Source organism: Aquila chrysaetos, chromosome 9 (genome assembly GCF_900496995.4).
Source record: "Aquila chrysaetos chrysaetos chromosome 9, bAquChr1.4, whole genome shotgun sequence".
NCBI lineage: Eukaryota > Metazoa > Chordata > Aves > Accipitriformes > Accipitridae > Aquila > Aquila chrysaetos.
Window position 1 is genome coordinate 31,652,319 of NC_044012.1, and position 25,653 is coordinate 31,677,971.

General features: G+C 42.9%; 1 protein-coding gene across 14 annotated transcripts in view; it reads left to right on the forward strand.

Moving 5' to 3' along the window:
- KDM2B (lysine demethylase 2B) overlaps positions 1-25,653 on the forward strand; it is a 127,483-nt gene that overhangs the window by 22,727 nt on the left and 79,103 nt on the right. For 11 of the 14 annotated variants that reach the window (XM_030024213.1, XM_030024214.2, XM_041125709.1 and 8 more), the window contains 2 exons: positions 14,609-14,787; positions 17,734-17,840. In XM_030024213.1, coding sequence (XP_029880073.1) covers positions 14,609-14,787; positions 17,734-17,840 — 286 coding nt within the window. Of the gene's footprint in view, positions 1-14,608; positions 14,788-17,733; positions 17,841-22,725; positions 22,745-23,595; positions 23,614-23,962; positions 24,087-25,653 lie in introns of those variants that run through there. The other 3 variants (XM_030024224.2, XM_030024225.2, XM_030024222.2) reach the window with 3 other exon arrangements.

The following is a 25,653-nucleotide window of genomic DNA, read 5'->3' on the forward strand; positions in this document are numbered from 1 at the left end:
TGAAAGTTATCCTGGATACTCTTTAAACCTGAGACAGTGGATTAATTTCAGCAGTTGGAATTCGCCTGATCTCTGAAGTGGCTGTGAGCCAAGAATACAAATGGAGAAATGGAGAGGAATTACTGGCCTGCTTAGGAACTTGAGACAACTCTTGAAAGAAGAAAAACTCTGTTGTAATTTAATAACTATTAAGCTTTGTAATTTCATTGTTGAAGGTAGATTTGATTGCTAATTCTGAAGGACAGAATGTCACTGTCATCTCTTCATAAATTGATTTAAAATTTGATTAAGAGGGTCATTGGCCCTCTTACTGTCTCCTTAAACATCTGCCACATCTGCACTAAAAGCTTGGTAAGTGTTATTTCTGCAGGCTCCTTACTTTTCCTATTGGCATGCCATGCTGGTGTATTGGTTGTGTTAGCATATGCATATGGACTGCTTGAAAACCAAGTGCACAGCAGTAGCTAGTTAAGTATTGGGGCTTTGTTTTATTCCAAAACTTTTTGCACATTTGTGATTGTTGTCTTTAGATCTGCATAGTATCTTGGTTTATGTCCTTTTTTTCTTTCTTTCATGTTCTCCTACTCCCTTGTTTTAAGGGCTCCCAGAAGTTCAGAGAACTTATACCCATTGTCCATTTATTCTTCTCTGTAACTAGAGTTAGTCTTCCAGCCGGTAAACAGTGTATCTCAAGGATACTCCCAACCAGGGCTACTGGTGAGACTCTCAGACACTGTTTTTTTTCCTTGGCTGCTAGTCATGTAAATGTAAGTCACAAAGCTCCCTAGAAACACTCCAGAAGTGTCTTTACAAAAAAAAAAGGGGGGGGGGGGGGGGAGGAGTTAGCTGAAGAACTGATAATGGGGAGTAACGGGTATGTGAAGTGCTAAGTGTTGGGACAGCACAATAGCTATTACTAATTTTTCCTCAGACCGTGTGATTCTGAGTGACTTATTGCTCATGCCCAGAAGAGGCAACTATACAGAATAATTTATATTTTCCAGGCCTCTTGTGTTGGCTTCTACCAACAGCGCTTCTGGGCCACAGCGTGGAGAGGTGTCTGTCATAGATGGGCAGAAAAGAAAAAGCAAGTTTTCCCAGATGTGCTTGCTTGAATCTCCATACACACATATCTGTGGGAATGCTTTATGCTAATTACACTAAAGAACAAATGAATTACACTTGCCAGGGATAACCTAGGACTGAGCAAGGAGAAAGGTAACTAACTGCCTTGCTCAGCAAGCTGTTTGAAAGCCAGAGCTTCTGTCGTTGCTGTTGACCATCTCTAGTCTTTGCTATTCCTAAATTCAAGGACTGAATGCAATCATTTGCTTTAGTCTTTGATGTCAGAAAGCCAAAGCATTCCACTTTTTCGTTTGTTTGATTTTTGTCATTATATTATTCTTCACAGACATCATAGAATCTGAAGAAGGGAGTGCTGAGTAGTTTTGGAAGCTATGAACCATGTAAAGGAGAGAAAAAGCAGAAGCATACATGAACGTGTGCATCAGTCTATCAGTCTGAGCGCCTTTCTTTGATTACTTTTTTTTTTTGGTGGTTTGCTTGGGTCAGCACTGGTTGAATTTAAAAGAGTATCTGCTTTTCTGTGGCATCTGCAGTGTCTCGCCCTTTGACTTGTAATTGATGTCTGCACTGCCTTTGTCTTCCTGGGTTGTCACAGTCTGCCCCGGAGCTCCCTGGGTAGGTGTGGAGTCCCTGCACAAGTGTGGTGTCTATATCTAAACAGTAATGGCTAGTCTGGATATATTTGCTTTTATTTTTAATTTTTACCTGACCTGTCTTCAGTTTGCTTGCCACAGGCTGGTGGTCTATTGCCATTGAATCCCAGCTTTTACACTCATACCTAAATAAACTAAATAAACCACTAAATAAACCTAAGTGGTGCTGCTGGGTCTGTAATGTGCATCGCTTCCTCTCTCTATGGGCTGGTGTAGCTTTCTGTGCCAGGGTATGTATTATACACCCCCAAAGTTGAGCTTGCAATCCCAGCTAGTGGCAAAAGGGGCAATTTCAAAACATGCTGAGGATTGTCAGAAAGAAAAGAGACTTTCAGTTATTGTGATCCCTGGGCTGAAGAGGTTAAAGTTGTGACCACGCAGTCACTTCTGCAGGATCAGCAGCATTGTTGTATGGAATTCACCATACCCGGCCGGGCATTGTATCAGTGGGAACAGTGCAAGTACAGGATTTATACTATTCATGGGGTGGTCTAACAACTGACATCAACTCACTGATTGATTTTATTTAGCTAACTCACTGAGGGTTTATTTATAGAATTAAAAAAATAAGTGTAGGAGCAGAGAACAATGCATCATCAGCCATGTATTTTGCTATTGAAATTTGATGCTGTAGACTGGACTGGGCCATAATGCTTAGATAGATAGAAAATGTTTGCTTCCCTTAATTTAGTTGCTGTGTTCACAAACTGTGTTGAAAGGCTTTGGTGTTTTTGTCTTGTATAAAGAACCCAAGTAAAGTTGAAAGCAGCAGTTGAAAGTTTTTAATTGTGATAAAATTTGTGCATTGAGGTATGGCAGTAAAAACCAAACATGACAAAGCTTTGAAAACTGTTGCAGAGAGCAATCCTCATCTGGCCCAAGGAGATGATGCACAAGATGGGACCTAATAGATCATTTCAATATTTGATTTCTGTGATTCTGTCAAATCTTTGAGGACCTGGTAGGAGGCTTTGATCTCCAAGACAAAGGATAAAAGGAAAACCAAGGCTCTATATATTCTGTTGCTTTCTTTACTGGGAGTAGCTGAAGAGATACCTGATTATTGCTGGGTTTTGCCTTCTCGTTAGAAACACCAAAAGAACAGGAGCTGAGGCAAAAATTTCTGTTGCAAATTGAGTGTTTAAAGAAATATGTGTGAAGGTCTCTGCCTCAACTATGAGTTTATAATCATGGTGTCAGTGGAGAAAGATAAAAGAGTAAATTACATCATTAAATCCCAGATGTTTGCAAGGGAAAAGCCCTATAAATAGGGGGGCTTGGCCCTGCAAATGCAGGTCAGCCTTCCCTTATGCTGCTGACAAGTATCAGTTCTGGAGGAGATGCTGTGTGCCGTCGTGCATCTGCTCATGGTTTATTGACTAAGTGGATAAGATGTTAAGGACTTCATCGTACCGCACTGAAGTGAGCAACTGAGCTTTTTTTAACATCAGTGGAAGAAATTAGACCTGCAGAGGAGTATTTCACTGGCTGTGAAGTTTTTTTTTTCACAGGGGAGAGAGCTAAGCAAGTTTTCTGAAGTTTGGCATCGCAATATTTTGCCCATTGTAGAAGTAACTGCTCTTCCGCGGTGTAATGGTGCACAGTAAATAGTGTGGCCTTCTTTTCCCAGGTGGAAACTGGGCTGAAAGGTGAAATGATCTGCTCAGGTCCCTGTTCAGTGCGGTGCTGAAGACAGAATTTGGGGAGTCTCAGTTGCTAGTTTTCCTGTAAATTGTAAATGATGTACTGCATGTGGCGAGCCATGGCCTCTTCTGTGCAGGAGACGGCGATGCGGTGGAACAAATTCCCTTACTAGTTAATGTAAGCAGGCTGATTTAAATAATTTAAATTCAGTTAGGACAGAAAGGATTACTGCCCGTCAAGTGTACGTAGCAGCCATCAGCTGTGTGAGGCTCTGTATCTTTCATCTAGCCATTTTTGTTTTGTTAAATACATATACTGCTGTAGTCCCCAGGAACTCCAGCTAAAATGAGAATATATACGTCAGGTACTTCACAGGAAGACAAGAACCCCCCTAATCTATACTTCTGGAAGTAGGTGATAATGAAAGGGGAATGGAAAGAGATGCAGGCATTGTAGGTAATGATTATTCTGGGTTTATAAAATGTGATTTTTTATATATATTAAAAACTGTACACACATTTATAGATGTATACATATACATATGTATAAATTTCATTCAGTACTGAATCAAGAATCATAAGTGGTGTCTCCACAGAAGAGAATTTTGGTGGTGGTGACTGCAGATCAGGTGGGTAAAGGCGGGAGGGAGGGCAGAGACCACGTAAACCATTTCTTTTATATTAGCATACATTTCTTGTGGTGTGTTAGCACAATGGTTCCCGAGCTGGCTGTGCAAATGTGTTCAGCTTTTTGTTGGCTACTCAAAAAAGCTGAAAGCAAACCAGGTAACTGTCTCTGAGTAACTGCTTCCTAGTGATTTTTTTGGTTCATTCCTCCTGCGTGTTTGCTCCCCCTCTCAAATTGATCTGCTCTGAAAATTGTATCATGGTTGAATTCACATCAAACTACAAAGCAAGTCGAGAGGCTTGTAGTGTGGTCTGTGGGCAAGTAGGGGAAATTTTGTCTTAATCAATGTACAGTTCTCCATCCTGTGAAAGAAAATTAGCCGTGCAGATACAAAAGAAGGACAAAGCAGCCACACACTGCAGTTCAGAAAACTTTCCATCATTTCTGCTGAATAGGGACCTAGTGTTGCTTTTTCTATAGAGCAACGCTCCATTTGTTTCAAGGAAGTTGTGAAATTGGAGACCAAGAGGAGTTAGGAGGGAGGCTCATTAGAGAAACTTTGTTGTAAGGAGTGTTCCCAAAATTAAACAGGCTGTTCAAAGGAAGTGCAAAAGTCTGCCCTCAGACTTGCATCTAAGTCTTGATTAAGACGTATGGTTCTTCCCCTGTGTGGGGATTTGTCCTGTGAATGCGAGTGCCATGTTTGGAAGAGCAAAAAAGCTGCATCAGGAGTCATTAGCTGCTGTGTCTCCAGAAGTCTTGTGTGGAGGGATAAGGAGGAAGCAGTGAGGTCTTTGCTCTGTTCCTAGTGCCCAAATAATGCATTTTTCAAAATGCAGTAGACCAGGCTCTTCTAGGGGAGAGGAGTGAACACTGATCCCATGGGAGGGGAGGTACTTGTATAAAATATTTCCATTCATTGTAAGATTTCTTCTCTTGTTGCTCCGGGTTTCTTTTGTGCCCCATGGTGTGATCTGTGCCTGGCTTGCTCTCTGGGTTCTGCTTTTTTCCTTTTCATGTAAGTGGGACTGTTGGAGTATTAACCAAAGCTGAGTTAATGAAAGCATCCTCATTGTTCTTGTGGCTTGGAAGGCCAACGTCTGTGTAGTTTTTTAAAAAACAACTTGTGAACATGTTCTTCAGCTTGTGAGGATTCAGATTGAGGGTACCTCTGTCTCTGGATCCTGCAAGTCACACCCTAAATTCATCAAGGGACTCAGATCCACAAGAGACAGTACATCTCTCCCATGGCTGAGAGGAGCAGCGTGATCCCAAGAGTGCTTTGAAGACAGGAGATAAGGATGGCTCCTTGCAGGATGAGGATGAGCTTGGGTGTTCCTCACAAGTGACTGTAAAATAATTGCATGTCAGTGCTATTCCCATTGATCTGAGGATACAAAACCGAAACGTGTGCTTTAAGGGAGCTGAGTTATGTACCTGGCTATAAACTTTTTCAAGGGAAAAAATGGAAAATCAGAAAGCAGTGTATGTCAAGGCCAGTGATTTGTCTCAGATGTTATGAGGCTATTTGCAGTATTACAGCAACATGTGCTTAAGATCCAGTCTTTGTAAAAACAAACAGTTCCTCCATCATATTGTTTTGTGGCCAAAACTTGTTTTAAAATCTCCCACTATTTTTTTAAAAACACTTTGTTTTTAAAATCAAGTTCCAAATGTCCTCACAGTCATGCTGTTGGGACTGCCAACATTCTTCATGCTCTGAAGCTTCTCTGTAATTGGGAAATCTGCTAAGTCAGACCTCAACTAAAATTGGCAAATAAATATTACCACTGAAAATGAACTTCCAAGTGCCTCTAACTAGGATGGAGTCAAACCAATGGTCTATCAACAAAGGGGTTTATAAGTACTGTTGGTGTGAGCTGGCCAGACTTCTAGCTATTGCATTTCTTTTTAAATATGAGAACTACAAAGAGGAAACATCTGGACAATTTAAAATAAGAAAAAAACCCCACTGTTTTATTGAAGTGATTTATTCCGATTCTATCTAGCAAGTTTCTCTTTTCCAAGTACAGCACTGAAGACTTACTGGCTCATCTTTCTGTGTTTGTCTTTGTTTCTTTCTTTTCCCTTGAGCGACCTCTCCTGTTTTCTTTGTATCCCTCTTTCTTTGGTGAGGCTACTGTACAGAACTCATTTTACTCCCTAATCTCATAGTAGCTTGTGAGGAAGTACAGATAAATCCTTCCAGACTTGAGCAAGTGCTATTAGGATACTCTTACCAACCATGAACCAATAATGATAGAGCAACATACTTCACTGTAAACAGGACCAGTAGGACTTGACGGGTGGGTTTTTGTTTGTTTATCATGGGATCTATTAGTTCTTTGTGGGACACCAGCAGTCATGTATGTAATGTGATTTCTGAACTGTTCCTCTCTCTCCTCCCTGTTTGCTCAGGGCTAGGAAGAATTACAAAGTTGTGGAGCTGCACTGTGTTCTCTCCTGGGCAGAATTAAAATTAGAAACTAGACTTCAGAGTTTCTGAATAGATTTTTTTTCAAGTGAAGGTTACATTAGTGATTTTCCTACGGTCTGAGGGCTCTACCTAATTTGTTGAAAATTGAAGCGGTTTGTAGCAGCTCTGAAGCAACCCTTTGGGACGTTGGCATCCACTGATACTAAGGTGGAGCAGTGCACGTATGAAGTGGAAATCTGTCTATATTAAAGTGGTGTATTGCAGACTTTCAGAGGACATTGCTTCATTTAACACACACTGGTTTTGTGCCTCTTAAACAGCTTATTGTTTAAGGAGAAAAGCTCCAGCCTGTAATATCAGAAGGGGATGCTGGGGCTATGGTTTGGTGTCACTGTATGATTTCCCACACCAGCTGCTGGCGCTGGTGCTGGATGCACATCCCTTACCCTGATGTTTGTGGAACTGTGCTGTGAAGCAGGCAGGGAGCTGACCCCGCTTAAAAAAATTATTGAAGCCTCATCAGTTTCTTGAGTATTGGTGAACAGTTTGTATCATGAAACCAGGACCTAGGGCAGAGAGAGGTTAAAACTTACCCAATGTTCCTGATAGTCTGGAAATAGAAACTTGTCCCTCTAATTCCAGTACTGTGCTCTGGTGCCAGACCATCTTTTTGTCATCTAAACTGGCCTCTAGTTTTTGCTGTTGCTGCCTACTATGTGCCCTGCTGTAGTGTCTCTATTCCCTGTGCTATCTGTTGCATCTAACAACTTGCTTTTTTGCCATACCAGTTAAGCAAGTCTAAATTGGTGTCCTGTTCATTCTCATCCTTCTCTCCCCACTTTTGGCATTGCTCTCCTATCCCCTTCCTGTGAGCTGGCATGGGCTTTGCTCTTTCTTGCAGTGAGGTGGTTCAGAAAGTTGAATCGGCAGAAAACTCACACTGTCTTCCTCCCTCGCAGAGAGGGGGAGGAATATATATGTACTGTTTTTATTTTTTTTTGTAATGCTGGTTTAGCTCTCGGCCGTAACCAATGCTGGGCTAAAACATGATGGATGTAGCCTTTTACCTCTGTCATGAGTTTCCAGTGGGGAGCTCTGCATCAGAAGAGTGCCTGGTGAGTGAGCCTTGATCCACGATTAAGGCTTCTGTGCAATAAAATAAATAAAAAGAAGGTATTTGATGCTCCCTCTTTATGCTTTTTTTTGGCTCTTAGAAATAAAAATGAAATATTATAACACTCGCTTGCCTATGTTTAGCATGTCCGCTGACTTGCCATTTTGGAAGTAGAACCATTTCTATTTTTAGAGCTGAGCTTCCTGTTTGAGCTGTCTTTAAGTTTGTCCTTCGCCTAACTCGGTCAAACTCTTTAAAAAAACCTTAGTTAAACTGGGGCAGTTTTGCTAAAAACAGTCATGTTCATGTCCGGATATAAACAGCAGTAAATCTGCTTTGAATTAACATTATAATAAAAATTGAACATCTCAAAAGAATGTGTTTCCATGATTTCAAAACATGAAAGTGAAATTGAACTGATGTCTTGATGTGGTCACGGTCATCTCAAAGCCTCTGCCTACAAGTGGATTTAAAAATGAGTTGTCCACTTGGGAAAATTAACGAGAACAGCTATTTTAGAATAACTCCCCCTAGTCACCCTGTTCTTCTGCAATAAGCATCCCCTGCTTTTTAGCTCATCCAAACTAGGAGAGAGCTGTCTGGAGGAATAGCACCCAAAATCCTAAATATTTCATGGTAGTTGTTATGCTTTAGTGTCATAATTTACCTTAGTCCAAAATGACCTTCAAGTGTAGTTATGCCTTTACCTAAAAATATATATTAATGTCAGCATGTTCTGGAGGTCTGATGTAATCACAGCTATATAAATCGTAAGATGTCCTCATTGATGTGTGGACACTAGATGTGTGGTGGTGTTGCCAACCCTTTGACAGGTCATCTTTGAATACCGGTTTGGACCAAAGGATTGCTGCAGGATTGCTGATATAATTCACACGTTAATTGGTAACATGAATGGTAGTTGAAGGTCTTCTTCCATTTCCTAATTGCCAAGTATCAGTAAAATCAAGGCCATAGTGTTTCTTATTTTGGGCTGATGATGAGATTTCAGGAGGGCAGAAGGGCAATCTAAGGAAAGAGGCAGTCTTTCTCCCAGTTCTGGCTGTTCCATCCCTGCTTGTGCCATGCTGGCTCTTGATCCTGAGGTCCTTCTCCTGGGCCAGCTTTGGTGCCTGCCTAATCCCACAGCGAGCTGATCCAGTTCACACTATGAGCAGAAAAAGGAAAATATTTTCCTGATATCTTAGTAATCTCCATTTGTTTGCCCTAAAGTCAGAGGAGTGCCAGGGTCAAAGTGAGAGAAGGTCAGGGCTGCACAGCCAGGGCAGGGGAGGTGAGACCTTTGAGGAGCAGGGAGCTTTTGAATCATCTCAGCCATCTCCCAAAATGTCTCCCTGATGGAGAGGCATGCTCCATCCCTCGGAGCTGGATGCTGGGTTGCGGGCTCGGCTTTGTCATGTTGCCAGATGCCGGGCACAGCTACACTCTTCTTTCCACCATTGATATTACTGGTGGAGCACATCACAAGAAACTATAGCTTGGAATTTACAATGTAAATAAGGCCATAAAAACCTGAATTGTCCTTTCCTTGTTGGGGTGTCCTTCTGCATCAGAGGTAGCTTTCCTAAAAATAAAATGAGAATAGATTGCACTGATCCAATCAATGCTACTTTGTACTTGTCTTTCAGAAAATAAAGAACTCTGTTATTGCCAGATTAACTTAATGAAATAATTTAATTTCTGTAGGATTCTTCATATACGAAGATGCTCTTGATAGTGTAGAATACAATACTATAAAATGCTATTAACATGAAATTATATAATTCTTATAACATTTTTCCTATATTTTATCTGTTACTATTAAATATGTTTTATGTTGAGATAGGAAACAATCAATGGTCTTAAAATAGATTTGACAGATAAAGAAAACATAAGTTTTTCAACAAAGTTATATCCCTTCCCACTTTCCTTAGAACTTGTATTACTTTCCTTTCTGTAATTGTTCTTTGTGTGCTAGCTCTGTCTTTTCAGCTACCTGGAGTATGCTTATATTATAGGTTAGTGCATTTGGATACTCTATAAAAATTAAAAGTAAAATGTTTCTTTGTATATGGAATTTTTTTTTTCCCGTGTGGTTTTCACTGGCTGAAGTTTCAAAGAATCACTGAAAATTACAGTTTATGTTTTGGGTAGATGTAAGGATACTAATTGATTCTATATAATGCCACTAAAACACATTATTTGCCGGGAGCCTCTTTCTTTAGTCTAGTCCTATAGCATTAAGGGTTAAGACTTTTTGCTGGCTTAAGCTCTTCCTGTGGACATGCTCTAAATACCTTACCTTTTGTTGCGTGAAAAAAACTAATAACGTGGGTTATTGCAATTTGTCAGTTTTATACCAAATGATAAAGCTGCAGACACCGAAGAGGGGAAGGAGGGGGAAGGAAAGGGGAAGGTACATGTCAGGTACTCCTAGCTTTACATCTCCATAAGAAGGAAATAATTTAACCCTACTGAAAAGGCTCCTGCTCTGCAGCCAGCAAGGCATGTGCTGGGGAGCTGGCGGGGGCAGGCAGATACCTGGGTGAGGGGGTATAAAGAAGAAAGCAGAGAGCACTGCAAAGGGGGAGCTGGATGAATTGGGGATACTTGTTTCATGGTGGACGAGGCTGTGCTGGGGAAAATGCTGGGTGAGAAAACTGACTGGGAGGTGTGTGGGAGAGATGTGTGCAAGTGTCCGAGCTGGACTCTTATTTCCCTTTGTTCTTCTGTGCCCTCTGGTGGATCTGGGAGTGATGATATTGGTACGTGTCTCTTAAGTTGTTCTTATCCTGGGTCTGAAATGCAGGGAATGTCTTGAATAGCTCCACTTGAGCAAGGACTTTCTGCTCTGATTCACATCTCTCCCAGTTAGTATGGGATATCATAATAGTCTCCTGTGGGTAGCAGAAGAATACGTGCTTTCCAGCTCCAGGAGCTCCAGAGGGATTAACTGGGATGCAAGTCAAAGCCTCAGTCTTTAGGTACAATTAACCCACTAGTGAAGCTAGCAGATTTCCTAAGGCTCTGCCAAAAATCCTGCTTTACAAACCAAGGATTTTTTTCCCAGTAAGAAGCATAAAGATTAGAAAGGACCAGCAGGTCTGTACCTTGGCATTTGAGGTTGATTTCTGTAGACGCTGTATTGTACCTTGGACACAGATCTTAATTCAGTCACAAAGGGTTAAAATAATTCCCCAAGGTAGCTTTATCCTCTTAATGGACAGGCTTGATAATCATTCTTACAGAAAGGACATTTTGTCTTTCCTCTGTGGTGGGAGAGTTGCACCTTTTCCTGCCGGTGGTGCGCTGCGGAAGAGACAACAGCCTAGAAAACACTGGTGTAATTTTCACCTCTGATTCACACCTCCTGTGCATTTCCCATATTCTACTGTGTGGTTCATGTTTGCTTTACTTATGGACCACCTCTTGCTCCCGCTGCTCCTAATATCAATGCTAAATCCACGTCAGGGGAAAGGATGGGCTATTTGGAAGACTGGAGTCTGGTAGTCTGGATAATGCAAGTCTGAAGCTGTTTCAGGTCAAGGCAGGGGAACGCAGTGCTTCACCTTTTTAGAAATGGGAAATGGCAACTGGTGGACCCCAGAGGAGATTATTATAGTCCCAGAATTCCGCATTCTCTCTTCCCTCTCTGGCAAATTGTTACAATATTCTATATGTGAAGCAAAGTGTGGGTGCAAATTCTGCAGGGATGATCGATGAGCACTTTGCTGAATGACTTTGGAGCTGGAGCCTGTCACTCCTGAAGTCTCTGGGGTGGACTTGGTGAAGCTGTGATTTGTGAAAGTGCTTGCTGATGTGGGGAAGGTGCCTATGTAACTTGCATTCATGAAGTGCAGTTCTCTATCTGACTGGAGAACAAGATTTGCCTCTCTGTTGCTCTTGACGTATTTTTTCCAAGAAGTTCAGAACAGAGAGGTACAAATCTCCATACCAAACGAACTTGTACAGGGTGGGCAATGGGAGGCAAGGACTCTGCACAAGTCATTTTTCCTCCAGATGTTCATTTTTATGTAAAAAAATAATGATATTGCAGCATATGGCAATGTTGTAGGATTTAACCTGTTAAAACCTTTACAGCATCTTGGTCACTAGGCCTCTAAATAAAGGGAACAGATATTACATATGCTATTTCCCCCTTAATTTTACTGTGGATTTTACTAATATGTGGGCTGGAGTAACTTGATTTTTTTTTTTTTAAGGTTTCAAATGAAGCATAGTTCTTAAGTAGCTCTTCCTGGTTGATTTTATTTTCCAGCTTACGTCTCTGCAACTGATTCTTCCCTCTCCTTCTTGCTTTTGTCTGTTCCTCTTGTCGAAGATGGCGCTAGCTTGTTTCTTAGTTACTGGCTTTGTGATCCTTTGGGGATTCACTTGTGCTTGATGAGTAAGCAGCAGTAGAGGAGGAAGACATTTCCTCCAGTGAACCCTAGCATCACCACTTTGCCTCTGAGTCACATCTGCTGCCGGAGAGGAAACAACACCTCTTAATCCCGCACTGTCCAGCCGTTCTCCAGTCAAGAGTTATATTGGAAAAAATCCTGCGAAGCCAAGGATGAGATGATGCATAGTGCACTGAAGCTTCCCATGTCCGCAGTAAGAGATGCTCTTTGCCAGCTAGGGATCCAGGTATATGTTAATCCATGCACAGCGAGTGATGAGCTGAAGCAAGGAATATGGACCGTATGAGGGCAAGAGGCTGCCAGGGTTGCTGAGATCCTGCTGGGACTTGGTGGGCTGTGTCATGCTTGATTGAGTGGGGTCCCTTTTTACAGGACAGGGTGAGACTGTGGCAAGAGGATATCTAGGAAATCGTTAACAGAAGTGGTACATCAAGTAAAAGGCATGTTGGAGATGTTCAGAAATCTAGCCTGACTTGAGATCTCTCAGCCTGCCACTGCTTTTTGGAGCCTCTGTGTGCTTCTTTCCCTTGTTCTTTACCTGTCTCTCCTTCTGGATGATATTTTTTAACTTTCTCCTCGGGGCAGGAGATAGAAGAAAGAGCTGAATCTTTTCAGGAAAGAAGAGATAAAGTTGGCAGTAAGCCAGAACCACTAGGAAGTGGGCAGCGAGCACGTGGCTGTTAACCTGTAATTATACGTCTCAGATTTTGCGAGCAGTACTCCAGGAAACATTATGTATGGGCTTGTTTGATAGTACTGTGGTTTAAGAGAAAAACATCCTCTCAAATTACTCTTTAATTTGGAAGTCAAGAGACTATTAATTCAAATCTTAGCTCTTCTGCCTGTAATTGATAATAGTGTACATTTAACAAACCTGCTATTGAACTGTGCCTCATACTTTTAATTCATCAGGTAACTGCTGATTTTTCTTTCAGAAAGCATAATTGAGAGGCTGTACAAGGTTGCTTCCAGCAAAGCTGAGATCAAACCTAGACTATAATATGGCAGATCCCAGACTCTGCCACGCAGTCCTTCAAATATAATTTTTCGGTATCTGTATACTTAACCCCTCTGGGCTGTAGCCATTGCTTTAATCCCCAGGCACTGGAGGCCAGAAATCAGGCTGGCTTTTTTTCAGGAGCTGTTTAACAGGACTTCACCCCAGTTGCTAACCTATTGAGTTGAAAAAAGACTACTCCCCCTAGATAGTAAAGTTAACAGTTAAAAAAACAACAACACAAAATCCCAGCCCAAACCTAGATTTTATGTATGTTGTTTCAAACATGTAAATACCAAATTTAAGGACTCTTGTGCTTTTTCACACGTAACTAAACTTTCTCCCCATCCTGCCTCAAGGTGGCAACACTATGTACAGTCCCGAGCTCAGACTAAGGGTGAAATCCTGTTCACCGGCCTTGTAGTGAAGAGTTTGACTGACGGGCCAGTAGGACTATTCGGGATTTACACTGTATAAATTTTTCTTTTTGATTACAAAGCTTTATGGTCTTGAGTTCCTTTCCAGAATCATTATCACATCTGTCACTGTCATTGCTATCAGTGGCTAAGGATATTTTTAATGGAGTGATGCAATCCAAACTATCATTCTTGCTGAAAAACTGCTCCCAAGCACACAATAGGCCAGGTGCTGTAATTATTAATAATTCCCTCTGATGGCATATATCGGCCCTCCATTTTGTTTTAATGCAATTTATTTCGAGTTATTTCTTCAGCAGCGAAAATGGGTTTGGAGTCATTTTTTGGAAGCAGTGTGAGTTTGTTTGCTGGAATCCTTCTCTCCTGGAAATGAGGCATGTCTCTCATGGGCTCCCGTTTGCTCACACACAAATGAACTGCTAATTAGGATGATGAAATTGCTGGGAGAGGTGAAACCTTCCAGTTGGCCGAAGAGAAGATTGTGGATTAATCTGTGTAAAGCTGAAGGCTCGACTAAAACTGCTGTTCAACATTCTGGTGCTAATGAGACTTGTATGTCTGCCACTTGAGAAGCTGAAAGTATGTCCTGTAGTTTTTGTTGAGAGATCCAAAGTGGGGGCTCACTCTTCTATGGCATTTAGTGCTTTCATCTCCACTGATGATGACTGGAATTGAGAATACTCAGCAATCTGTATAAGGTGTTCAGCAGTTTATAGCATCCGGTGATGCAAGGCAGTTTGCTCTTTATGGATAATTTTTGTACATAAGTAAAAGCAACTTGAGAAGCGTATGGTTGTTTAGAAAATTGCAGAGTATGATTTGCAGAGCTATTTGTCGTGCATGCTCCCTGCTACCATCTTATATTGCTTCTTCATAGTTTTTAATGTAGTTCTGCTCATGTCAATTCATGTAAAGGAGGAAACTACTCTCTCCATCTCTGTGAAGCAGAGACACCAGCTGACTTGTTCAGTGTCATACTGAGCAAAAAGTCCAGTTCCAAGTTAGTTCCCTGCTCGCTGTTTGAGCTGCTCAGGACCTGTGGAGGGACTGATGCTGGTCTCTTGTCCTCTAATAACAGTTTCCCTCTGCTTATTGGGAATTTATACATATATATAATAATATACATACATGTATCTATATAAAAAAATAAAGCCAAGGCAGATGTTTTGAGACTGTTTCTGTGTGTTTGCAGGAAGCCGACGGATAGTGGATGTGATGGATGTGAACACGCAGAAAGGTGTTGAAATGAGCATGTCTCAATTTGTGAGATACTATGAAACACCAGAGGCCCAGCGTGAAAAACTCTACAATGTCATCAGCCTGGAGTTCAGTCACACGAAGCTGGAGAACATTGTCAAACGCCCCAACGTGGTAAGGGATCCTGTGGTGATGGTGTTTATTTTCAGCTTCTTCCCAGTCACCGGTTGCTTTGTAAGAAATAAAACATGGAGTTTAAACAAGCTGATATGAAGTACCTGTAACTCCTGTCTATTTGGTGTTAGGTTCTCATTTTTACCCAGGTAGAAAGCTGGTCTTCTTGACAGTGGAACTTAATTTACAGGAATTAGGTACCTGATCAGCTCTTAATCATGCAATTTGCACAGATACCCAGTTCCTCTCAAGGTATTTAGGGGAAATTCCATCCAAAATTAAATACCTGTCTATTGTTTTTCCTCCTCTAAGGAAGCTTAAATTATTGGGAAGCTTAAATTCCTTATATATGAACCTTCCTGTTAACTAAAAAATGTTCAGGGGGCTCCAATGCAAAAAAGTTGAAAACACATGTATTAAATGTAGAAATTTATACATCATTAAATAAATAATAATAAATCAGCATAATCACTGCTATGTCAGAATTGGCAATGTCAGAGGAAGGGGGTAGATTTGTACACATTTTTTAAAGATAGAGGGCTCTTATGACTTTGTTTCCCAATGGAGTCACTGGCAGTGAAACCATGACCTTACTAATAAAGATGATTTCATTTATCACTAAAACGTAGCCATGTGTGGGTAAGGGTTAGAGCATCAACTCACTAATACACAGTGATGGAGGAAATGGCATTGGAGATGTTAGAGTGTCTTCTCAGGACACTCAGCAGAGAGTCTGGGCATCGGTCCTGGTTGATCAGGGAACAAAGGGACTTCTCAAAGTAGAACGCGTGTGCTGCTTCTTCCCTCTATATCTACTTGTGGCACTGGATGCTGAAGGTACTGCTGGGTGTGAAACTATAGCTCAATGATGTTTTGTTTTCAGACACTTTTCTCCTCATTTCTAAATGCTATTCTAGTTATACCAGCAGTTTTTTCACTGGGGCCATCTCTTGACTATGCGGACAATATAAACACCACACTTCTGTCTGAACAGGTCAAAAATAGATGGCAGCTCTAATTGCTGATTTCTAGAAGTAATTCTTAAGTAGGCTTTTGTGCTCTGTTGTGCACATATCACAAATTGAATAGTAAGCACATATTTAGAAGTTTGTGCAGGTGTTTGCTGTCATTCAGACGCTGGCGGACAGTTTAGAAGTTCTCTGGGGAGTTTCTGGTGTTCAACTGATCCTGGTTTTCCCAAGTACATCATGCTCAGTGAGCTTTAAAAACATCTGTGCAAATTTCCTGGATGCTCAGAACTGAAAAATGCAATTAGGTACCCGTTACCAGTGTAAATTAATACTTCATATCTGTTTAATATGGCCTGAGTGCACAATAGTTTGTAAACCGAGGAATATTTAGATCTCACTGAAAGAGAGATTTGCGTTCCCATTAGGTACTTGGGAATAGAAGAGAGGGTGCTGGGGAAGTGGGTGCTGAGAGGAAGTCCAGTACATAAAGTCAGATACTAGTGGAATACTATATTTGTATAAGTGGTTTCCTTGAATTCTGCAGAGCTCTTTTGAGCCCACATAAGGCAGAAATACTTGATTCATGTTCTGTGTTGTGTAAAGACCGTGGGTTGCAATGTCAGGATGTGGGAATCATTTCAGAATCAGGGCAGTAACCATCAATTTTATTTTCACATACAACGGTGATATTCATGGAATTGGTCCTATTTCTACTGGCTGCATTATCTCCTTTTGCCTCTTCTCAAAGTATTGTGTGTGTTATCAACAGTACCTGATGCAGATGGAGAAATAGATAGGGATCAGCCCCAATCTGCAAGAATTTCATGTGCTAATTGCCCTGTTATGAAAGTCCTCTGGGGATACAAACAGTTGAGTTGCCTCATACCAGTAACATTCTTGGCTGGGCCTTTAAAAAGATTTAGCAGTCAGGAGGCTAAGTGGGGTGCTAACCATGACTGAATTGGACTTCTCCGTTCTTGCTGCACGCAGTCAGAGGACAGCTTTGTCACCGATGCCTAGGATAGGTCTTGCAGCCCTTATTGACTCATAAATGGAGGTTCATTCACACATCATGATTTTTTGAGCTGGGTCAGGATGTACAGCCACACTGTGGCCAAACGCAGCACTACAGCCTGCTTTGTTGGACTTCCCAAGTTGACTGGTGTTTTCCCCTGTTTTGAAACCTGGCACATGTGATCCACTTGCATAACCAGAGGGGAGTGTTAAGGATATCTAGCACAGGCTCCACCATAAAACAAACCAAAGAATGAGTCACAGGCTTGTTCTTGCTGTGGCTGTGACGGACAGATTGCGGTTTGTGCTCTGGCACACAGCGCAGGAGCTGTGTTTCAATGTCCCTGAACAATCTTCAGTTTCCACCTCTCCCTCACCTTGCTGGCAGTATGTTTCCAATTGCTCGGCTTTTGCTGTTTTCTCCTGCCCACACTTCCTAAAAGTTTGGCTTTTGGACAAGAACTGGTGAATTTTATACCCAAGTAGAACAATGAACAAAGTGCACAGTAGGCAATACAGTAATTACTCAAATCAGAATTTGGCCAGAACAATGGTGTTAATATTCCTTGAAATGTAAGGTATTGGAATAGTATAATCTCTTTGATGTCTGTATTTTAATGTTCATAAATGCAATTTCTAGGCTGTTGGCTACAAAAATGCATTTGAATACAGCCAGCCAGGTGATGCTGCAAGAGAATGTGCTCACAGGTGCCTACAGGACAGAATTTGCACCCAGTTAAATTGACTGCAAAACTCTCCTTACTCTGGGTTGCAAAGGGCTGAGTTGTGGTGATGAAGTGCTGCACCTTAACAAGTTGTGTCCATAGGACTTCTGCTGAACAGCAAGGTTCTTGCTGTCTGTGAGCGTCTGCTGCTGCTGCCACTGTTAGAGTTTTAGTCAACAGGAGTATATCCTACCATGTGTTCAGTAATTAACAGTTGATTTTGGTGGGGCTTTCAGGTGGACTTAGTCGACTGGGTGGATAATATGTGGCCGCAGCATTTGAAGGAGAGACAGACGGATGCTACCAATGCTCTTTCAGAGATGAAATACCCCAAAGTGAAAAAGTAAGTTTGTTTAAGTCATTAAAAAACTCTACTCTTGACCTCCTTGATTAATTCCTTTTACAGTTTGCTGAATAGAATCCTTAATCAAATCTCTTTGAAAAGTGCATTTTTTAGTTTTGAGCAACTCTGTTTTGAAAATGGCAGACTGACCTTTCTCCACAAGTGCTACCCAAAGAAATCACTTCACAGGATACAGATATGTCATACAGTTCACACAGTGTAGTCAAAGTCATTCTGTAGGCTGGGTTCAGATCCCTCCCAGGTTCTAAACTACTAATGGCTGAAAAGTTATTAGCTGAGAGATGTTTTGTGAAATGAACCTGAAGTCCATTTTTAATAGGTGTGTTTCTCCACAAAAACTGTCACTGCCTTTCATGCCAGTTTACTTTTGACTTTTTCAACAGCAAGATCAAATACTGGACTGACTATATAGGCTGTGTTTTGTGTTTCAGAGGACCCACTCAGGGCAGGTTTGAGACTGGACACAAGAGCAGTTTGTCCTGCTTCTGCCTATCTTGGCTCTAGTTTCTGGGCAAGTTGTGATAGCATAGCCTCACTTCACTGTTCCTTCTGTTTGAATGTCTTGAAAATTTTTATATGATGATTGGAAGAAGGAACTATTTTGGGGGTCTGAAAATGTGCACTGTAAGTTTCATAGGAATTAGTACAACTGAGATAGGGGTTACTGTTAATGATATAATAGCTATTGACCTGTATGGCTCATGAACATCATGTAATCCTGGAAGCCCTTCGCTGCTGTCTCTGTTTTCGAGGCATTTTCTATTGGCCAGACCTAATGCTGGCGGCATCCAAGGCTCTGCTGTTGAACTGACCTCTAGTGTTTTGCAAATTGCTCAGAACTCTTTCAAAACTGTAATGTCTAAAATAGATTGGTACTAACATATACAAAGGAGTGCGCAGTCAGAAAGCGATATGCAGCATTTACTCTCATTCTGTAAAAATAAACATTTTGGAAGGTAAATGTCTCCATAATAGAAGAGCCTCTGTGGCAGGCATCATGGGGAAGCCTGGTCCTATGATATGCTCAGCACCATTGATTGCAATGGAAGTTAAAGATACTCTATCGTTCTGAAAAGAGTAAGCTGCTTGTTTTGATAACTAGATATGGATAAGAGTGCCAAATTTCACCTATGCATTTGGAAATGTCCTAAGTGACTTGCCTAAGGTCACACAATAAGCCAGTGGCAGAGCAGAAAATAGAACTCAGGCAACTTGCTTCTCAAGTGGTTAGTCTACTAAATAACATTATTTATAATCTGCTAGAGCTAAGAAACTGAGTCATGATTCAGGGCTTCAGGATTCATGGATTGTACAAGGTAAGAAGTAAAGAAAATGATCCCTTTCCTAAAGCAGGCACACTCCAGATGCTGAAAAAAAATGTAGCAAGTAAACAAAGCAAGGCAGAGATGGTTTAAAGGATAAGGTAGCAACATGACTAACAGAATTTAGCAGAAAAAGCAGAGTATATTCTTGCAGTTCACTACTTGCATCATGAAATGCCAGATGGTAGGTTTCAAAGAGGGATTTTAGAGAAGTAGCAATTCAACAGATTTTGACATGGAGCTATTCCCATGTGTGGGGGATGGCCTGGTAGAAAGGAAGGAGATGCCTGATAAAGAAGCAGACACAGAGCCATTGAGGTTGCTGTCACTGGCAAAGTGAAGGTGGAGGTTGACAGCTTGATAAACTAGTAGATGTGATAGGTAGAGGGAAGCTAAACAGTGAAAGACTGTAAGCGCTTGAAATGTGACAATAGAGTTTGATCTGGGGAAAAGGAGTTACCATGCATGAGAGTTAAAGGCAAGGGTGATGCAGCTGGAGTGATGAGGATGTTGCTAGTGAGCATCATCTAGCATAAAGACTAGAGAAAGCTGATTTACAGCACTGTTGGCACAAAACCCTCATCGGTCTGAAGAAGCAACAAAGCAATAGCAAACATTGATAGTCTAGAGCACAAGAGAAGTTGTACTGGATCAGGACAAAGATCCGTGGCGCTCAGTAACCTGTCTGCTGTTGGGTGCTGTCATAGATGCCCTGGGAGGAGTGTAAGAACAGTGTAAACATAAAATGATGCCACCTCTTAAAATTATCTTCTGAACTTCCACTGTCTGCAGTTCAGGCAGGGGCTGTCCTGAGGTGGAAGTGGTTTCTCTGTGTGTGACTCTCAAGAGATTTCTTTTCCATGAACTTGTCCAGTTTTAATATGAACTCCTCAAGAGATTAGCTTTCTCCATCTTTGGAAATTCAGATTGACCCTTTCCTGTATAGATACTAGTCACAGCTATTGCTGTGAGTACCCAGAGGGTATAAGCCCTTATTAAAGAGATCGTGTTCAATTGTGGAGCTAAATGTCAGTGCTGTCACTTGTTTCATGCTGCCCATTCTTTTATGCGAATCATCAATATTCATATGCTTTATTAATGACTGTTGCTCAGAAATGGGATTGTTTCACTTCATTCTTGTTCTTAGCATCTCATAATACTAAGAGTTTGCAGTATGCAATACCCACCATTAACGTGTTCCCTACAAACAAAAAGCACTCCAGCGAAAGCGTTGCGGTTTTGCAGACACAGATGGCATTACCAGACACAAATGTCTGTCTTGGCTTCTGCACGTCAAGTTCCGTGCTGGGAGTGAAGTTAGAGAACGCTCCATCTGCTGCGCTGCTTTAGTTACCAGGAGCACTACGTGCACTGGAGACCGCCCTGGCTTTCACTTGGACTTGCACCATTAACTTTTTTAAAAAATTCTGGGTAATGAGGTTATTTTTCTGTCTGTAAGTAAATGACTACATACCTAATAGGAGCCTTAGAGGACTGAATTAAGTGGGGAAACAGTTTGTGTCAAAAATATGTAAAACTTTCCAAGTACTACCTCTTCAGCAGTAAGACAGCATGAGAAAATAAGGGGATGGCTAGCTGAGATTGTAGTGTGACAAACTTCAAACTGATGTAAGTTGGCATTGCCCCTGAAAAAACAGTCCCATGCCCACATTGTCCCATCCTCATTGCTAGAACATGCTGTTGTGCAGCTGCAGAGTAAACTGGACTAGGGACTGGTCTGGCTGAAAACCGAGTCGGGAATAAAGAAGAAAAAATGGTTAGTTTTCAGGCCATCCAAACCACCACATGGCTGCATAAATGGTTTTGCCAACTGAAGGGCAGTGCAGAAGTGTGAAAAAAACATAGCAGTGGGATCACTGACAAACCCCTTCTGCGTTTCTTGCAAGGTGCAGGGCCACAAGACACCGGGTGAGCAGAGCGAGCAGCTCATTGCTACTGAGGAAGCCTGCTCCTGCCTCCCCTCTTTCACATCCCTGGGTGCAAATTCCTGCGAAGAGCCTCACAAACATGGGAGCCTGGTTGAGAGCAGGCAGCGTGCTGTGTAACCAGGAGCCAGGGCAGGAGGAAAAGGCAGTGCTGTTCTAACATCAGCTTTTAGGGACAGAAGCTTGTTATGTCACCTCAGATATCTGTGGTACTACAAATCCTAAGGGTAGGAAACTGACAAAAGGGAACTGAACTGGACTCAGAACTGCTTCCTTTCGTCATGCTGCACCATAACCATTTTCAGGTAGCTCAAAACAAGCTCAGATTTAGTTTTCTGTTTAAATTCAACCAGGACAGAAGCAATCTGGATACAGCTGAACCTGAACCAAACAAAACAAAAATAAGTACTAATTTGATTTCTTGTTTATCAAAACGGATAGCCCTGCTGAAATTATTATCCTCTTTATTAGGTTTTGTGTTCGTAGCCTTGCAAGATTATTTGCAAAGCAGTGGCAGCGAAATAGCTAGTGTGCCAGGACATGATGGGTATAGAAATAGCAACAGGCACTTCTAAGAACTTGATAATGTTTGTGCTATGGAACAAGCGATAAGCGAAAGCCTCAGTCACTACAACACATTTTTTACCTTCAAAATTCTTCCTATTACTTAAAATATCTACGCACTGCTATATTAGGTCTTTATATTGCTGCCGTCCTTCAGTTAAGGATGGGGTATCTTGTATGAAACATTTACCTGTTCACAGAAGGATGATGGTCTGTTACCATGTAGTCAGCCCTATTTTCCCTCTCCTAGGCTGTTATTCAGCCATCCATTCCTTTCTATTCATTCCTTTACTAAGTAGGGATGGATTTAAACAGATGCTAAAATGCTCTGCTGAGCTGTGGTCTAATTAGAAGCTGAGGGTGTGCCTCTGGAGACAGAGATTGCCCTTTGAATTGAGGGAGCTCACAGGTCCCACAACACAACCTGGCACTGTTTTATGCATGTGAGATACTCATATGCACTTCATATGTCATTTGTGAATTGCTTTTGATACAAGCGCTCTATAAATATAATTAAGTACAAGGAAATTAGACCAATAAGCTCAAATTCTCATGAAAACTTTCCAAGCTAGCAAAGTAAATATAATTTAACGTCTTTAAGTCGGTGTGTTAGTCTCAAATCCTCCTTTGTGTAGAGCTTGGAGGATTTGCAGCATCACACGTGTAACTGAAATAAGCACCGGCATTTAAAATGGTTTGTGGTGAGCCTGGAGATGAACAGCCATGTCACAAGGATGGAGAAACAAGTCGTGTTCTCACTAATACCAAACTGCTCTTCCAGGGGCAGACGGCCCCGGCTCGCTGTGAATTGGCAGCTTGGTTCATTTCCTTGTGGTGGCGGGTGCCTTCTCAGAAATTTAAGCTTCCAATCAAAAAAAAATAAAAAAAAATAGAGGCCTCTTCATTTTTAAAGTTCAAAGGTAACCTTCCCAGCAGCAGCTGAACATACGCCGCAGCAACGAGGTTTGCAGGCAGCCTGAGATGGTAGCTGGGTGCAGTTCTGCTGATCCTCTCTGTGGGCTGTTAATGCCAAAAATCTGACGGCTGGCAGGTAAATAACGCTTTCCCTGTAAGGTCCCCGCTCGCGGCAGCGGCATGCCCAGGTGTGAGCCCACCCGGCGCACACCGAAGCTTGGCGTTTCTCCTCGGATGGGACCTGGGCAAGGGCGGGACGAGGGAAGTGTTGCAACTTACTTTGGTCCCAGCGTGATCTGTGAGCGTAATTTGCAGTCGCTTCACAACATCTCTGGTGCATCGCAGAAAATAGGCTTTCTCTTATCTCGGGTGTTGTTTTTGTCTGACTGACTCAGATCGTAACCCCCTCAGGGCAGGAGCCGGGTCTTTCATGTGCTTTTGAAGCGCCTGGTACGCGCACGCTGTTTAATGATTAGTTACTATTTGGTCTCGATAGGTGGTGGTTTGCTTTTACTTCAGGCTGGAAGCGCTGAACGGTCTTTCACTGGAAGCGCTGGTTACCACAGCCGGGCCGCCCCGCTCCTGAGGAGGGGAAGGGGGCCGGGTGCGTTTGTGCCTGCGGGAAGGCTGTGGGGCTGGTGGCGGAGGCCGGTCCCCGGCAGGGCCATGGGCGCGTGTCCCACCCTGGCCTGGGCTCCAGAGGGCCCCTCGATGGGCAGAGCCGGCCCCGGCGGCCGGAGGTGGGTGCTGCGGGGGCCCTCCCCGCGGAGAAGCCTTTGGGCCTTCCCTGCGGAGGAGAGGCCGCTCGCTGCCGGCGGGGAGCCCCGCGGCAGGGGGCGGCGGGGGTGGGGCGGCAGACGGGCCGGGCGGGTTGGCCCCGTGTCTCCCGGGTGACAATGGTTTCTTTTGTCTTGCGGCGTAATTTGTGGCTTTCGGTTACAGGGCCCCAGTGTGGGAGCGTTGCTCGGTGCGGGTCAGGCCGTTAGCGTGCGGAGTCGCCCAAAGGTAGCTATTGTTTCCTGCTGTGTCCTTCCAGCTCCCGCTTCCAGATGCTGTGAGGCGAGGCCTGGGAGAGGGGGGACCCTGGGGTGCCGGGATGCCGGCGGGGACCGCCGCAGCCTCCCTCGTCCGACGCCTGGCAGCACCTCTCCCGCCTGGGGGAGAGGAGGGAGCGAGCGAGCGAACGCGGAGAGCGGGGCCTGCTCCTTTTCCCCGCTTTGGCACTTGCAGTTGGCTCATGGGTTTGTGGTATTCGGTTTCAGGCTTAGGGATTTCAACCAGCCGGCGCTGCTCCTGGGAGGAAGGAAGAGTGAGCTATACTTTTCTCATTGGCCCGAACAAAAAACAGAAGCCTCTGCTGGGGTTTGGGAGTGGTTTATGGGCTGAGCTCAGTGGCAGGGGAGCCCTTGCAATGCCAGAGGGAATAGAGCCGTATGGTGTGCTGTACCTATTGCGAGAGAAAAGGAGCTAAGCTCAGGGTAATGCTGCCTCTGCGTGTGCTCGCGCGTCTTCCCCCCGAGTCCATGTGCATGTAACGTTGCGCCTCTGCGTTCCCCTGCCTCCGTGTGTGTGTGTGTGCGTTTGCATCCCGGCGTGTCCGTCGCTGTCTTTGTTTCTCTGTTTGCTTGCGGGTTTGTAGCTATGCGTGGCGAGTGCATTGTGGGTTTGCCTGGGAGTGTGGTATCTGCGCTGGCTTATGGAGCCGTGTCTCTGTGTTGTTTCTGTGTTCCCAGCTCGCTGTGTTTGCTTAGTGGTTTAGCTTCGTTTGTATCATCTCCCTCTCTCGTTTTTGGGGGGATCTCTCTGTTTGCTCTTCCCTGTGAGTTCACAAGTTACTCCATATTTCTTCGCATCATTTCTGTAACAAATGTCCCTAGATTTTTTGGGGGAAAGTTGCCCTTTCCCCCGCACCGCAAATCCTTCATCCAAAATAACAATACGTTAACTTGAACAATTTCAGGCTTGTGGAGAGCATAAAACAAACTCTTCAGTGGGGAAGGGAAGCTCCCCCACAACAGATTACAAGCAGCTGCATGTTTTAAAACCCTAGCTGAGGCTGTGCAGGGAGATAAACTGGAGTATGCAGGGATTGGATGTGCTAGCAGTTGTGAAAAAAAAATTAAAGTTGGGGCATCTTTTGCGTTGCCTGTGTTTTCAAGGTGTAACTCTGGTCAGATTGTCCCCCTGTGCCCTACTTGGGGTTGTGTTCCTGTAACCCACTTTACCAGCTCTGGCCCAGGGTGCTGAAGGAAGAGAGCTGCGACCAGAGCACGCAGTGGGATGTAGTTTCTAGATGTCTTTCAACATGGATGCTGTTATGGCTTTTTTTCCCCTCTCTCTCTATTTATTTATTTATTTATTTATTTATTTATTTATTTATTTTTGGTCATGGAAAAACCTGAAAAGTTGAGTCGTTCCCCAAATTAGCAGCTGTGAGTGATGAGAAGCCGCTTGCTGAGGTTGGAGCTGAGCGGTGTATAAGATTAGCTGTGGCATGGAGCTGTGCTGGGACCATGTGACTGCGGTGTACATTGGAAGAGGAAGCTGTAGAGGTCAATGCAAAGGCATTGTGCCAGACTCTGGCAACAAGGGAGATTGCTATATGGCGGAAGATCGCTTTTTCAGGCTCCTGAGCCTTTCGGTAGCTGTTGGGGTTGGACAAAAGCAGCCCTGTAAAATTAACAGCAGAAATTAAATGGCATGGCTCGTTGGTGGATGGGAAGAAAAACTGGTTTTTTTCCAAATGCTTTGTAGGCTTTTATTAATCACCATATGTGGCTCTTTCACTAAAACCACCTTTATTGGAATGGAAATTGTTGTGTTTAGAGGAGTTTCAAGAAAACAGGGAAAATGGGGAAAAAACAAGGCGGGGGGGAAGAGTTGCGTGTTCACAGTTATATCTGCCTTGGTGTTTTCTCACAAAACTAATTTTAAGCACTTTGATTTGACAGAGAATTCAATCCTGTTATTTCCTCTCTGAACACAAACCAATCGACAGCTTCAAGTTTAAATTATTGACTACTGAGGAATAAATAAAACTGCCTA